At 37.7% G+C, this 16,182-nt stretch overlaps 3 protein-coding genes across 3 annotated transcripts in view; all 3 read right to left on the bottom strand.

The window, feature by feature from the left end:
* The window catches only part of LOC146547829 (interferon-induced protein 44-like), a 67,579-nt gene that overhangs the window by 41,078 nt on the left and 10,319 nt on the right, over positions 1-16,182 (bottom strand). The gene's annotated exons all lie outside the window — the stretch shown is intronic.
* On the bottom strand, positions 2,082-5,489 carry LOC146547831 (interferon-induced protein 44-like). The gene is made up of 9 exons (XM_085265287.1): positions 5,445-5,489; positions 5,213-5,259; positions 4,825-4,845; positions 4,256-4,289; positions 3,547-3,742; positions 3,171-3,323; positions 2,902-3,073; positions 2,709-2,809; positions 2,082-2,497 (listed from the first exon to the last, which is right to left on the bottom strand). Exons 2-9 carry the CDS (start codon positions 5,250-5,252, stop codon positions 2,330-2,332), a joined length of 885 nt encoding a protein of 294 aa, XP_085121413.1. The 5' UTR covers positions 5,253-5,259; positions 5,445-5,489; the 3' UTR covers positions 2,082-2,329.
* LOC146547830 (interferon-induced protein 44-like) lies at positions 7,298-12,614 on the bottom strand. Its single transcript, XM_085265457.1, has 9 exons — positions 12,545-12,614; positions 12,365-12,400; positions 11,576-11,608; positions 10,735-10,768; positions 8,853-9,048; positions 8,460-8,612; positions 8,209-8,380; positions 8,009-8,109; positions 7,298-7,796 (listed from the first exon to the last, which is right to left on the bottom strand). Exons 2-9 carry the CDS (start codon positions 12,378-12,380, stop codon positions 7,617-7,619), a joined length of 885 nt encoding a protein of 294 aa, XP_085121583.1. The 5' UTR covers positions 12,381-12,400; positions 12,545-12,614; the 3' UTR covers positions 7,298-7,616.

Raw genomic sequence — 16,182 nt, 5'->3', positions numbered from 1 at the left:
CTAGTGCTGACCAAGCTGCCATCCTTCTTTCTTCCCGTCTTTCAATGGCTGCTTCAATTTCAGCTTGACCCTCTAAACCGCGGGTAAGTAATAATTTTTTGTTATCTTTCTTTGCTGTCCCACTGAACTGGACATTAGTTTAGTTTTTTTAACTACATCTGGTGAAGTTCTGGTAAAATACTGGTATTAGCCTATTTGTCGTAGCAAGCTAGCCTGAAGCTAATATTTGCTAAATTTAGTGATACCGTGTCTCTTTAGGAGTTGGAGGCCGGTGTTTTAGGAGCGGCACAAGATCTCATCAACAGGCAGTGTTAAATACAAAATATGAGTAAATGTATCCGTTACAGTTACCATTCAATAGGTGATATTCAGAATAATAATAATAATAATACATTTTATTTGAGGGCGCCTTTCAGAAACCCAAGGTCACCTTACAAAAAACACAATTAATAAAAGGAACAATAGTCATAAAATACATAAAATAAGTTAAAATTACAAAACAGAGCGTGACAACAGATAAAATCAGCATTAAAGCGAATAAGCCAGTTTAAACAGATGTGTTTTGAGCTGAGAATACAGTTACTATGCTGAAATATATGGATTACATGGCGGTAATTTCCTATTTCATATGTTAGGCCAGACCTTCCCAAAGTGTGGGGCCCGCCCCCTGGGGGGGAGGGGGGGCTGAAAAGGATAAAAAAAAACAAAACAAACAAGGCTTGGACACTGCTAGCACGGGTGCCCACACAAACGCAAAGCAGGTGATGAAGCATAGCTGAATATGTTTCCAAACCAACTTCATTTTAAGCCAAAGACTAGAAAATATGGTGAAGCATTTCTTCCCTTTGGGTTCCATATGAACCAACGCAAAATCCCAACACAATTAAATATATTATATATTCATATATTAAAATATGAAAACAAAAAGAACATGCCGTTCTCTGTAATAATGGTAAATGGACTGGTTCTTATATAGCGCTTTTCTACTCTTCTGAGCACTCAAAGCGCTTTGTACAACTTGTGCATTCACACAAGCACGTTTATCTAAGTGCTTCTTTTAGCTAACATTCACACACGTTCATACTCCGATGGATGCATCGGAGAGCAATTTGGGGTTAGTATCTTGCCCAAGGATATTTGGCATGCAGACTAGGGGAAGCCAGGAATTGAACCCCCAACCTTCCGATCAGTAGGTGACCTGCTCTACCACCTGAGCTACAGCTGCCCCACCAATTTGCCAGCTTGCCATCACCAGTGTGTGAATGTGTGTGTGAATGGGTGGATGACTGGATATGTAAAGCGCTTTGGGGTCCTTAGGGACTAGTAAAGCGCTATATAAATACAGGCCATTTACCATTTACCATTTAGTGTTAGCATGTATTTTCCAACAATAAAGCTGCTGCCTTTCATTAATTATTCTGTGTCAAAGCCCAGTATTTGGATCCTAACCAAGCCTCCCACACAGCTCACTTTGTCTTTCCCTGATGAGCATCAGTAATAAAGTCATAGGCACAACTTTATTTAACTTCCTCATGTTGGCTAAAAACTATTTTACAGATATGATCTTAAACCAGGACACAGACACTGTAATTGCTGACCTGATATCAAGTGTATACGTAGACTGAGCCCATCTTTGATGTTTGTTTTTATATCTACTCTTTCCTCTCAAACTTTTAAACAGCAGCGAGCAATACTTATACACTGTTTATTCCTACAATGTTCTTACTCTCACATTGACAGTAGTAACAAAGTATCAGCGTGGCTGAGTTTACTGTAAATGGAAATAATTAAACAAAAAGCTGAGTAGGAAAACTTACTAGTTTCATGAATAGTAGTCCGACTGTGACTAGAGGACAGATGATCTGTACCATCTGATTAAGCTCTCAAATGCATAGTCAAGGGGGGGGGACTAAGTACATATCCTGATTTGGACTTATATATCTAACTGGATGCTTGTATGGGTTGAAAACCTAAGTAATTAAATATCTATTCATCGATCCTCTACCACTTATCCAACTTAAATTACAGTTCTTTAAACAAGAAATCACTGATTCACAGTGGAGAGTCTTACATCAAGGGTTAAAATGATTTATTTGAGTTACACGGCAGATAACAGTTTACAAGCATATATGTGTCATTCTTCATGCAGTTACCATTTTGAATATATAATATATATATATTTATTTGGATTTAATTTGCAAAAGAAAGGAAGTTTCTTTTCACACCCTTTTTGTGTGACTGTAACGATGGCAAATGAAACATGAGCATAATCACTTGAAGAGTAACTGAACATTTTCATTTTCTAGCTCCCTCACACATTGATTACAGGTCAGGATTGTATGTCATTCAGGTAGTCCTCTCCATAGTCAATGGTCTTTTTCAGTACACTCAGTATCAGTGAATCCACATCGTTATTCGTATCAGTTTCTTTGTGGTAGTTCTTCACGAAGAAGATGCAGTTCAGTGGAATACCCAGGACCACGTTCACTGTGTCCATCTAAGTTTAAACAATATTACATTTTTAAAAAACCTGACACTGTATTGTTCCACTAGTGATATAATTATAAATTACTTGTTCAAATATTTGTACTCATTATATCTGAGGTTTCTGTTCAAATATACTGAGATGTACAGCTGAATTAGAGATGTGACATCCATGTGTAAACTGTCTACAAACTCATGAAAGTTATGAAAGTCCTGGAACATACCAGCTGATTCAAGTGCTTGCTCCTGTAGGCGTTCTTTATGTCTTTTTTGACTTCAGGACAGGCTTCATCAATTTTAGTGATAACAGCTATTTGTGGGATCCCTGCCAATACAGAAAGCAATGCAATCATTTTATCTCATGTTTTTCTACTATTTGAAATCGTGATGTCATACATGTAGAACATCTGCTCTCACCTTTGTCACGAGCATGTAGTCTGACTTCTTTCATCTTCTCCCATGTGTCATCATTGATTATGCTCACTTTGTCAGCTGGAATGACGAAAACCAGAATGTGGACTTTGTCATCTAAAGTAGGAGAACTGTTGTAGTCAGGATCCGATTCACGCAAGAGACATTTGGGTTTGAACTGGGAAAAAAAAAAGCAAAGTCACTTAAACCTTTTTGCACGATACAGTTTCTGTATCACAGACTGTGTACAAGCATCTGGATGAAAAACATCATACCGTGTAACCTTCTTTGACATGTCCACTAATGGCAAGTTTGATGTCTTCTACATTAATTAATCCCTCAGCGCCCCTCTCAAGCCCCTTGGTGTCAGTGAAGACAAAAGGGTAAAAAGTTTCTGGATTTCCTTTCTGAATTTTAAATGTCCTGTACTGTAAATAAAAAAATGTGGTGTTGTTATATTAGTGCCAGATACTAAAGATCTTAACAGTTTTCAAAATAATTGACACACTAGTTGTGCTGACTATTTTTCACTCGTTTATAGTTTAATGCTTATAAAGCAGCTACCACTGCAGTGCGCTCCTGTAGTCATAGAAAACCTCAAAGGAAATGAGTGTGCAACTATGATAAGAATAGATACATCCTCATACATACTGCATTAGTGAAACTTTCACCAAAGGCTGCTGCTGCCAATGCTCGAGTTGCGATTTTGCCTCTTAAAGTACTGTCGACAGAGTTGATGAAGCTGGACTTTCCAGCACCTGGTGGTCCATGAAGCATAATTCTGAGATGCTGGACATCTTTGTGAGGCTTGTAATCTCTGACAAGCTGCAGTTCTCGCTCTCTTTCACTGTTCATTCAGAAAATTACAATAGGATTTAGTGTGCACTTACAGTTTATACAACAGCGCTATGAACAAACACAAAATAACACAACAAACAAACAAAACACTTGAGGGCTGTACTACTGAGACAGGCTGACATCTGTTTTCTACTACCTGCAATTTCAGAAGCCTGAAATAACCAAATATGCATTTCTGTGTCACCATGTGAAACTATGTGAATTCCACATTGTGACTCAGAGGTTTGTGCTGCTGTAACAATTTGAATGTATAAAATTTAATACTTCAGCAGAGAATCACTTACAGTGACATCAGAATGAGCAAAAATGTGACACCCACAGATGGGTTTAAAGTCAAATTGAACGAACATTAAACATAAGTTACCACGATGATCAAACAGGTCAAAAGAGATGGATTTTGTGATATAAAATTGTGACTCTAGGATTAACACAGGTGAAATTAAATGGTTAATCTTAATAATTCTAGTACACCTCTCTAAGCAACCACACTCTTAATACTCACCCCCATGGTATGATCCTCTCTTCTACCTCTAACACTGTAAAGTGAAAATGTAAATTGTATAAAAGTCACACTGGAAGGGCAACGTTATAAATTAATTACACATTATGTATTAAGGCTGTTAAACACTGAACGCGTTGCTTTTTTGAGGACAATTCCTCCTCAATAAACGCACTGTGAAAACTAAAAATGAAGCCGACATCAAACGACGACGAGCTGAGAAAAGTAAGAAACTAAGAAAACAGCAGCAGGGAGAATTTAACGGTTGGATCCAGGAGCTGAAGCTGTGTGTTCGTACATAGTTCTGGATGTGAGTGGGACAGTTTGAGGTGAGGCAGGGAAATGATTTCAGAAAGCCGCATTGAGTAGCTGTGTGTCTGAGGTAAATAGTATGACATGATTACACTTCCTGGAATTCTGCTGCTCAAACTGTCAGTGTGAACAGCTGCATTAGCTGCACTAACAGACGAGACCAGAAAATATTTGCGCAGATTTTACGTGTCCGGTGTGTAAAAGCCTCAAGTTTTTTCCTCAGGACTAAATAATTTTGTATCATATTTAAAATATCTTACGAGAAGGTGGTGAGCGATTACCTGCAATTGAAATATGACAAAGTAAAAACATGTTAGCAACACTTTTCCATATTCAGGCACAGTTATATTAGATTTTCCAGTCAAATGAAATGTTACTTTTTGCCAAACCAAAGGACATTATGGTAACTTTTCTGTTGTAAAATAATTTTGCAAACATCTATAACAAATTCAGATCAAGATCACTCGAGTCTCCAGTATTTCCTGATTTCAAAACTGTTCAGTCAAGTCAAGCCAGTTTTACTTGTGTAGCTCAATATTACATGTTAAACCCACGAGAGCTTCACAAACATGACAATATAGGGCAAATCAAAAGAGAAGGATGAAGAAAACCACCAACAATGAATATGAAATGAAAAAAACTGCTTACCCGAAAAAATTTTTTTAATATTGAACATTTTTTTTGTCATCAACTATCTGTGAATTAAACAAGCAAAAAAAGACAGTAAATTATAAAACAGTAAATTCTTTAAATTCTTTTTGAAATTAAATTATTTAACTTGACACACGTCAACCAAATGTGAGATGACTCAATAAAGGTCAATTTAATAATTTAATAACTGGATTTCCTGCATTGGATTATTAACACAGTGTTACCGTACCTGAATGCCCAACTGTGCTGTGAAGTTGCCGTGTCTTGGTTGTTGTTCACACTGATGTAGATGATGTTTGACTTTGGATTTATAAATGTCGTTTCACTTTCTCTTTGGGTCATGTGACTTCTATTATTCGCTCTATCTGATGCCAGTCTAATGTAGTTGTAGCTGCATAGCTTCTTAACGTGTATGTGTCCCTTACACCTATTTCTTAAAATTAAAAACTTACTTCTGTCATAATCCTGGGTTTTGTAACCAGCGTTTTCAGTTTTAGCCTCTGATGTAGTTTTAATGACCTTTTTACCTCCACTCCAGTTGTGTTTTCATTCTGATTTAGTATTCATAGTTTTCTTTGTTAATTATTCTCAAGTTTTTCTTCTACTGTATGTTCCTGGTGGTTTTGAGAATTTATTGTGTTTTGTTCTGGCTTTTTGTATATTAGTTTTATTTAATTTCCTTTAGAACTCATTATATCCTCTGTAGTTTCTGTTTATAAGGTAGTTCATCTACTTGATTTTATTATTCCAAGTTACCTTCTTTTATGATCCCGTTCTGTTTCCTACTTGTGTCCCTGTATCTGTCTTGTGTCTTTGTGCTCTGGTTGTCTGTTTTCCTATGTAGTTGTGTCCATTGTTTTCCCATTCAGTCATATTTCACTTCCTGTTTGCTGCATGTGTGTGTTTTAGTTCATGCTTTACTTTGATATTCTCATGTGCTTGATATTGACCCCCATGCTTCCCCGTCTAATACTGCTTTGCTCCCTGCTGTTTCGGTCTCATCTGTATTTATTGTGTTCCAGCATCAACGCTTTATTGGATCACATTGATCATTTGAGGCTCAACACTGTCCTCTAGTGGACCAACGAATACTCAAGAGGCACTCTAACAGTAGGTTGACATATGTTTGCAAAAACAGGTGTAGATATTACAGCAGTAATTACTACAGATAACACTCTCTGGTAAACATTACCTCTACACAATAACACAATAACATCAACTCCTTATTTGGACTTGTATATCTACCTGGATGCATGTATGGATTGATAACCTAAGTCATTAAATATCTATCCATACATCCTCTTCCGCTTATCCAGCTCAGGGTCATGGGGGTGCTGGTGCTATCCCAGCTGTAATAGGGTGGACAGCAGGGAACAACATGGACAGATCAAAGGCTGACATGCTTCACAATGATGGCTTTATAAAATAAATGGGACTTAAAAGCATACCCTAAAAATGAAAATGATGAAATGAAAATAACTATTTATGTGCTATTTATTCTGAATATTTATTTGGGAACTTATTTACCTGAACACATTGGAGTTAGAAAGATGGGAGAAGTCCTAAAGGTGGTGTCGGAGAGGCGGATGTTGTCCGCGGATGTTGTCCAAGATAAAGACCATGTTGGATAACACCTCCCACCCATTCCATGACATGCTGGTCAGTCACAGGAGCAGGTTCAGTGAGAGACTGAGATTACTGAAAAGCACCACTGAACGACACAGAAAATCATCCCTACCTGTGGCCATCTCTGTACAACTCCTCCACTTAACACACTGTTTAATAGCTACACCCTTCTTGCACATGTTCTTCCTTTTTCAGCTATTTATTAATAAGTGACTTTTATATGCATGTATATATTGTGCTATTCTTCGTTAGTGTATTGTCTGTCTTTGTTAATGTTTGTTTATAATGAAGCGCTGTAACAAAAAATTATTTCCCCCAGGGATCAATAAAGTATTCTGATTCTGATTAAAATATCATTAACTGCCAACGTTATCAATGTTATTTCAATATAATAAATACAATGAACAAATAAACACACACGCTCTGGTCAGTCGTCATTATTTTCAGTGAACAGATTTAATTACAGTTCTGGAAACAAGAAATCACTTACTCAGAGAGGACAGTCTTACATCGAGACTTGAAATCAGTTATTTGAGTTACACAGGAGGCAACAGGTTACAGGTATATAGCTGTCATTTTTCATACAGTAAATAACAAAAAGTACATGTATTAGTTTTCTTTGAAGTTTATTTGGATTTAATTTGCAAAAGAACAAAAAGTTTAATAAAATAAGAACAAGAAAAAAATGAGTTTGATAAAGTTTCTGGTGAAATTAACTGTTTGTGTGGCTGTGATTGTAATGATGGTGAAGCAAAATCACCTTTTTCTATCCCCCTCACACATCATCTGGATCATTCTGGTCATTCAGGTAGTCCTCTCCATAGTCAATGATCTTTTTCAGTGCACACAGTATCAGTGAATCCATGTTGTCCTTCGTGTAAATTTCTTTGTGGTAGTTCTTCACGAGGAAGATGCAGTTCAGTGGAATACCCAGGTCCACGTTCACTGTGTCCATCTAAGTTTAAACAACATTACATTTTTAAAAAACCTGAAATCGTATTGTTGCAGCAGTGACATAATTATAAACTACGTCTTGAATTATTTGTACTGATTCCAGCTGAGGTTTCTGTAAAAATATACTGAAATGAAATGTACAGCTGAATTAGAGATGTTACATTCATGTGTAAACTGTCTACAAGCTCATGAAAGTTACTTCTTTGAACATACCAGCTTATTCATGTGCTTGCTCTTGTAGGTGTTCTTTATGTCTTTTTTGACTTCAGGACAGGCTTCATCAATTTTAGTCATGAGAGCTATTTGTGGGATCCCTGCCAATACAGAAAGCAATGCAATCATTTTATCTCATGTTTTTCTAGTATTTGAAATTAAGACATAATAAATGCTCTTAGAACCACATCTGCTCTCACCTTTGTCACGAGCTGCTGCTCTGACTTCTTTCATCTTCCTCCGAGTTTCAACACTGATTATGCTCACTGTGTCAGCTGGAATGACTAAAACCAGAATGTGGACTTTGTCATCTAAAGTAGGAGAACTGTTGTAGTCAGGATCCGTTTCAAACAAGTGACATTTGGGGTTGAACTGGGAAAAAACGGAAAATCACTTAAACCTTTTTTCACGATACAGTTTCATAGATTGTGTCTGAATGAAGATGTCATACCCTGTAACCTTCTTTTACATGTCCACTCATGGCAAGTTTGATGTCTTCCACAAGAATTCCTCCCTCAGCACCCCTCTCCAGGCCCATGGTGTCATTGAATGCAAAAGGATAAAAGGTTCTTGGATTTTCTCTGTGAATTTTATATGTCCTGTACTGTGAATGTAAAAAATAGTGTTTATAATGTCATATACTAAAGACCCTAAACAGTTTTCAGAATAATTTACACACTAGTTGTACCGACTTTTTTCACTCTTTTTATAGTTTATTGTCTACAAAACAGTTACCACTGCAATGCACTCCTGTAGTCCTAGAGAACCTCAAAGGAAATGAGAGTGTTTTCATGCAAGCATTTAACAGCAATTATGATAAGAATAGATACATCCTCATACATACTGCATTAGTGAAACTGACACCAGAGGTTGCGTCTGCCGAAGCTCGAGTTGCGATTTTGCCTCTTAAAGCACTGTCCACAGAGTTGATGAAGCTGGACTTTCCAGCACCTGGTGGTCCATAAAGCATAATTCTGAGATGCTGGACATCTTTGTGAGGCTTGTAATCTCTGACAAGCTGCAGGTCTCGCTCTTTTTCACTGTTCATTTAGAAAATTACAATAGGATTCAGTTTACACTTACAGTTTACACAACAGTGTTATGAACACACACAAAATAATAAAACAAACAAAACACTTGAGGGGTGTACAACCAAGCCAGACTGACATAGGCAGGTTTGAATTGTCTAGTCTGATAATATCAAAAACCAGAGTCAGAGAAAATTAGCATCGTGATGGTGGTTATTATTGATAACTCAGGCTTTTTGCCTCAGTGTGTGATGCTATATAAAAGGGGCATTTGACATGTCATCTAGCTCGTTGACCTGACTGTTGGAGACATTAGAGCAAAAGGTGCTGTGGATCTATAATGAAAATGATTCATCTTTTGAAATCACAATTCAACACATTTTTCTGCTAGCACAGTTCTTCAGTGGAGGATTAAATCTTTGTATTGATACATTTACACATTATCTGCTGCAATCTGTTCTGACATTAACATCTAATGGCAAACCTCTAAATTACATAAGCCACAGCAAAGCTTTATTAATTTTATTGATGGATTCTCTGTGATAAATATCCAAATAAACCAATCAGTGTTCTAATCTGTTTTCTACTACAGTGGTACCTTGCTATAACGCGGCTTACCTTTTCGTTTTTGTGCAATTTTGAATGCTTTTTTTGTTTGTTTGTTTTTTTACAACGTCTTGTTTTCTGTGAACTGATTGGCTTAGATCATCAATCAATCTCGTCCCGTGTCTCGTCCCAGTACAGAATGCGTTCAGCTTTCCAAATTTACTTAAATCTTCGATCGCTAGCAGTGTGACTCTGAAGTGCTGTACTGTATGTTTGTAAGTTTTCTCTCCAACATTGTCGACTAAACGTTTCGCACCGTCAAAGGCACCTGCGGTAGCACCCAAAAGGCAGAGGAAGATGCTAACATCGCACAAAAGTTGGACTTCTGGACAAAGGAAGGTAGAAGTTAATGTATTTTTCGGACCATAAGGCGCACCAGATTATAAGGTGCATTAAGCGAAACAAAACAGATAAGTCAACCTTTACTCAACTCATTCTTCTTGCTTCCTCTACTTTCGTACCATTGATTCATTAATGTTGAATTCTCTCGCAGCTACTCTATTCCCATGTTCTGGACCTGAAAACAGGGTTTGATCTTTGGTTTCATTCTATAATACTGGACTTATTTTTTTTCGAAGGCCTTAAAACATCTATAATAATTGTAAAAAAAAAAAAAGATGAGCATTTCTGCATCACCATGTAAAAGAATGAAAATTATTATTATTGTAGTAGTTGTGGGAGTCTCCTAGTGTGTGTGAGTATAGTGGCAGACGTTTCATGCTGCTAGTGTGTCTGTTCCGAGAGAAACCATTCATAACATAACATAACAGGCTGGCACCGATGCCCCCACATGTATGTACGGGCGGAGTAGAGCCTTGGAGACCTAGCCTGTATGGTCTTATGTTGCTAATGTCAAATAAAGGTCTGTTGTTCGATTTAACTGACTGGCTCCCCCAACAACATGCTCGGTGGACCTGCTAGCCGCTCCTTCCTCGCCAGACTGCTGTTATAACAAGTTGAAACAGATCAATTTCGTGATATAAAAATTGTGACTCTGGGATTAACAGAGTCACAGAGAGTTGGTGAAATTAAAGAGTTATTTTTTAATAATTCTGGTACACCTCTCTAAGCAACCACACCCTTAATACTCACCTCCATGGTATGATCCTCTCGTCTACCTCTAACACTGTAAAGTGAAAATGTAAATTGTATAAAAGTCACACTGGAAGGGCAACATTTTAAATGAGTCACACATCATGTGTTAAGGCTGTTACACACTGAACACGTTGCGTTTTTGAGGACAATTCCTCCTCAATAAACGGACTGTGAAAACTAAAAATGAAGCCGACATCAAACAATACAAAGCTGAGAAAAGTAAGAAACTAAGAAAACAGCAGCAGAAAGAATTTCATGGTTGCATCCAGGAGCTGAAGCTGTGTGTTCGTACATAGTTCAGGATGTCAGTGGGGCAGCTGTTGTTGAGGTGTTGTTGGTAGAGTTGGGACCAGATCTCAGGAGGCAGCGAAATCATTTCACAGAGCCAACTGAACTGGATTATCATGTAACTGTGTGTCTGATGTAAATAATATCACGTGACTATTTCCATCTGGTTGTGTATTCAGTACAGGTGTCATGTGAGTTAAGAGCTGCCAAATGCAGTGGGCTTGTTGGTCAGGTCTTTTTTATTTAGATTCAAGAAATCGGAAGAATCGGTTGGTCTGAAAAAAAAAAATGCCGCGATTTATTCAGGGTTTCAGTAACGTTGCTCTGACTCTAATCAGTCTCACCTCGCCCAAAGTTCAATTACTGAATCTTTTTTTTCTAAACTTCCTGGAGTTCTGCTGCTCAAATGGTCAGTGTGAACAGCTGCATAAAGAACAGATGAGTCCGAAAAATATTTGTAAACCAGGAAGTATTTGCACGGATCCGGTGTGTAAAAGCCTCTTGTTTTGTCTTCAGGTTTGAATTTTGTATAATATTTAAAATATCTTACGAGGAGGTGAAACAGGGCGTGCTGGCCGTTTAACTGCAATTGAAATATGACAATTTACAAACATGTTAGCAACACTTTTCCATATTCAGGCACGGTTACATTAGATTTTCCAGGCAAATGAAATTTTACTTTTTGCCACTTTCAAATCAAAGGACATCATGGTAACTATTCCATCCATCCATCCATCCATTCGCTTCCGCTTATCCTTTCCAGGGTCGCGGGGGGCGCTGGAGCCTATCCCAGCTGTCATGGGGCGAGAGGCAGGATACACCCTGGACAGGTCGCCAGTCTGTCGCAGGGCCAACACACAGGGACAGACAACCATTCGCTCTCACATTCACTCACACATTCACACCTAGTGACAATTTGGATTATCCAATTAACCTATCCCCACAAGTTGCATGTCTTTGGACGGTGGGAGGAAGCCGGAGTACCCGGAGAGAACCCACGCAAACACGGGGAGAACATGCAAACTCCACACAGAAAGACCCCGGCCTGATGGTGGAATTGAACTCAGGACCTTCTTGCTGTGCGGCAACAGTGCTAACCACCATGCCACCGTGCTGCCCCGGTAACTATTCCATTATATAAAATATTGGAAACATCTGTAACAAATTCAGATCAAGATCACTTGAGTCTCCAGCATTTCCTCATTTCAAAACTATTTGTTAAGTCAAGCCAGTTTTATTTGTGTAGCTCAATGTTACATGTTAAATCCCAGAGGGCTGAACAAACTGTGTTAAGGGCAAATCAACAAAGAAAAAGAAGAAAGTCACAACAATGACTTACACTGAAAAAGTTTCATGTCTTTTTGTTACCAACTACCTGTAAATAAAACAAACGGAAAAGAAAAGTAAACTCTTTTAACTTAACACATCTGAACCAAATGTGAGATGACTCAATCCGCTCAAATTAATAATTTAATGACTGGATTTCCTGCATTGGATTATTAACACAATGTTACCGTACCTGAATGTCCAATTGTGCTGTGAAGTTGGTGTGTCGTGGTTGTTGTTCACACTGATGAAGATGATGTGTGAGTTTGGGTTTTAAATTGTCGTTTCACTTTCTCTTTGGGTCATGTGACTTCTGTTATTCTTTCTATCTGATGGCAGTCTACTCTAGTTGTACCTGTATAGCTTTCTTTAGTTCTCTGTCATGTTGTACTGTTTGTCTGCCTCAGTAATTTTGTCTCCTGTTTTTTTCATCCACCTGGATTTGATGCTTGCGCTGTAAAATGGTAAATGGCTTGTATTTTACTTTACTTAGTCCCTAAGGACCCCAAAGTGCTTTACACTACATTCAGTCCTTCACCCATTCACACACACATTTACACACTGGTGATGCAAGCTACATTGAAGCCACAGCCGACCTGGGGCGCACTGACAGAGGCGAGGCTGCCGGACACTGGCGCCACCGGGCCCTCTGACCACCACCAGCAGGCAACAGATGACGTGTCTTGCCCAAGGAAACAACAGCCGAGACTGTCGGAGCCGGGACCAAACCGGCAACCTTCCAATTACAAGAAGAACAGCCAACTCTTGAGCCATGATCGCCCCACAAAGGTTTATTTTTCATTTCCTCAAATCAGTCTTGGAGTCTGCATTTGCCTCTTAATTCCTAGTGATGCGCAAATGAAGCAATGAATCAGTATTGAACTACTTAATGAATTGTATTGAAAATAGGTTTTAGTGGCAAATTAAGACAAAGCAAAACAATGTCTCAATAATCATGTGCTGAGTGCAATAACGGTTTTTATGATTGATACAAATACAACCAAAGCAATTGCATTGTAGCAGTTGTAAGCAGTTGGAAACAGGATGTGGTGGGATGATAGGGTGTGCTTGTGTAACTAAAGCGGGGTGTGACTAATCTTACATGGGACCGGGATTTAAAGACTTTTAATCACAATTATTTTTACATTGGTTTGTTTTTGGTTTTTAGTTTCTTGCTAGCAACTTCTCCAGCTTTCGAAAACACACATTCACATGGGAATAAAATGTTACAAAGAATCTCGTGTAGCAGTATCAATTGCTTCAAGCAGATTCAAGGTGGAGTAGACGTGAGGAGACATCACGGGCCAAGTGTTTGTTTGTCTGCCCTCCGGCATTAAAGTAAGCTTTGAAGCAGTGGTTCAAGGAAAATACAAATTGGAGTTGGAGGCTTGTATTGGAGCATCGGTGTCATATGGCCATTACTACTAATCCCCCCTAAACAATGACAGATTCATAGACATGTTTTAGTTAATGACTATAACAAATGATTACCAAGTTGAATACAATGATGTTTTTTAAATGTAGGTCTTTCTGAAAAGTGAAAGAAGTAGGTGAGCGTGAGTTGTTTATACGTCAGTGAAATCCAGCCACTCAGCCAACTTGTTCTACAGGTAGTACAGGACACACATTCATTAGCAGAGACACGCAAAGCCCAGCCAAGCCTAGCTGTTTTTTGCTTCAAAGCACTTTTTATAAAGTGCTTTAAAACAATATGCTGGCTAAAATGCTCATCATTAAGCTCACAATAGAAATTCAAATTCATTAATAATAATAAAAATTTTTTAAAGTCAACTCTCTCACTGTGGCCAATGAAAAAAGGTGGGCTTTAAATAGTTACTTAAAAAACGTCAGTGCAGAAGCATGTGTAATATGCAAGGGCAGTGAATTCCACAACTTAGCTGACATTTGTGACTAGGAGGATTTTAAAATTTTGTCTGGAAGATTGTGTTTGACCAATTGTATATGGTAAATAAAAAAGAAGACACTCGCTCTCACCACAGCACTGAATTGCTTTTAATCACTGTCCATTTTGACACCCAGGTTAGTGACAAAATGTTTTGTATTGTGTAAGAAGGCCCAAATCTAAAGGAGGAGACCCACCAGTAATAACTTTTACTTTATCAAGACATTTAAGGTTTTTCTAAGTTAACGGGCATATACACCTGACTGTTACCAGCATAAAACTGGGAAGCACATTTATGCTTTCTAAACATGGAGCACAGGGGAAGAAGATTTAATAAAAATAGCAGGGGCCCAAGGGTTGAGCCCTGAGGTACCCAACATGACAAGGAGAACATGATGACTTAAATCTATTAAAGATAACAAAATGTTCTTTCAGCCAGGTAGGACTTACACCAATTCAGGGTAGTGCCATTAATGCGTGCAAAATGTTCCAAACAAAATATCAGAATAATGTGACCCACTGTAGCAAAGGCTATTAATCTAGTAAAAACTAGGATCAAATAATTCCAACCATCTGTAGCTAAAAGAATGTCATTAAAAACCCTTAGTAGTACAGGTACTGTCCTATGAAAAAAATTTAAACCAGACTAAAATCTCTTAAAAAGATATTATAATAATATAATATAATATATAATATAGACTCTTTTTTTTTCCAAAATGTTTGAAATAAGGTAGCTTGGAGATTGCTCTAAAATTGGACATCATGTTGGAAGCCAGGCCAGACTTTCTAATTAGGTTACATGATAAAATAAAATAATGAAAATACAATTTTATTTATATAGCACCTTTCTTGACAGAGTCACAAAGTGCTGCACATAAGCCTAAAGTCTTTTGGAGTTACAGTCAAGGACAAGCTGCTGTTGCTAACAAGAACTGGCCCCAAAGCAGAAATCACCTCTTTTAAATAGTCAGGGTGGGACTGCATCTGTGGGGAACCCGAGGACTTCTGTTGACCAACAACCTCATATAAAAAAGGTAAAGTCACAGGCTTAAAAAACTGATAAAAGGCAGCAGAGCAGGGAAAAGAAGATGATGGGTAAATGGCATATGGTGATATCTGAGTTCTCATATTAGACACCTTATCCACAAAGACATTTGAAAAGTTTTCAGTGCAGTCTGTGGAAAATCAACAACAGCATCTAAAGTATTAAACAATATATGATGCTTATTGCAGTTGCAGAGACACGGCCTTATAGAAGCATTTGGCAGCTTACAAAACCTGCCAACTGTTTTTTTTTTAAATAAAACTGCAAACATATATAACACAGCTATAACATAGTTGTGTTATATCTGTTATAAGCCTCTTTAGAGTTTCTCAGCAGTATCTCATTTTAAATGTCCTTAATTTTTGTGGCAAACAATCCAACACATTTCAAACACTAAAGTTACTGGGAGGGAAATCACATGCTATACACATGCTTAAATTCTAGCTTCAACGATTTGCCATCTAAAGATGTATTTGTGGCTCTAGAACTCAACGTATTCTTCAACTTGGCAACTTACAGTACAAGCTGGTAAGGTTTTCTTAATATATTAATTTTTCATATAAGGATATAATATACATGGAAGCAGAAAACATTTATCAGGGAATCACCCAACATGCTTTTGATTCATATTATAGCAGATCCAATATAACCCATTGTCTCTGGAACGTGGTTCAGTGCTGTCCCATTGTAATAATGTACGGTCATAATATAATGACACGGTATTGGAGAACTGTGTTTATCACTGCCACACTTTAGGCACGCACCATCACTGGCAAGTAGAAATATGAAATTGGTATAAGTAGGAAATAGTAATATAAATATATTCATATATTCAATTATTCAGGTAAAAAAACAAGAAAATATCATCTTAACTGTGAGACAG

The sequence above is a fragment of the Mchenga conophoros genome, linkage group LG23 (assembly GCF_057382185.1).
Source record: "Mchenga conophoros isolate Kocher_MC1m ecotype Shallow Benthic linkage group LG23, M_conophoros_male_GT1.1, whole genome shotgun sequence".
In the NCBI taxonomy this organism is placed as follows: domain Eukaryota; kingdom Metazoa; phylum Chordata; class Actinopteri; order Cichliformes; family Cichlidae; genus Mchenga; species Mchenga conophoros.
This window is presented reverse-complemented; position numbering and strand designations above follow the sequence as displayed.

Coding starts and splice junctions, on each gene's coding strand:
- LOC146547831 (XM_085265287.1), bottom strand. CDS start 5,252: ATGACAAAAAAAATGTTCAATATTAAAAAAATTTTTTCGG. Junction 4,846..5,212: donor TATTAAAAAAATTTTTTCGG/GTAAGCAGTTTT, acceptor TTTCAATTGCAG/GTAATCGCTCACCACCTTCT. Junction 4,290..4,824: donor TAATCGCTCACCACCTTCTC/GTAAGATATTTT, acceptor TTCACTTTACAG/TGTTAGAGGTAGAAGAGAGG.
- LOC146547830 (XM_085265457.1), bottom strand. Junction 10,769..11,575: donor ACGCCCTGTTTCACCTCCTC/GTAAGATATTTT, acceptor TTCACTTTACAG/TGTTAGAGGTAGACGAGAGG. Junction 8,110..8,208: donor AGCAGCAGCTCGTGACAAAG/GTGAGAGCAGAT, acceptor CTGTATTGGCAG/GGATCCCACAAATAGCTCTC.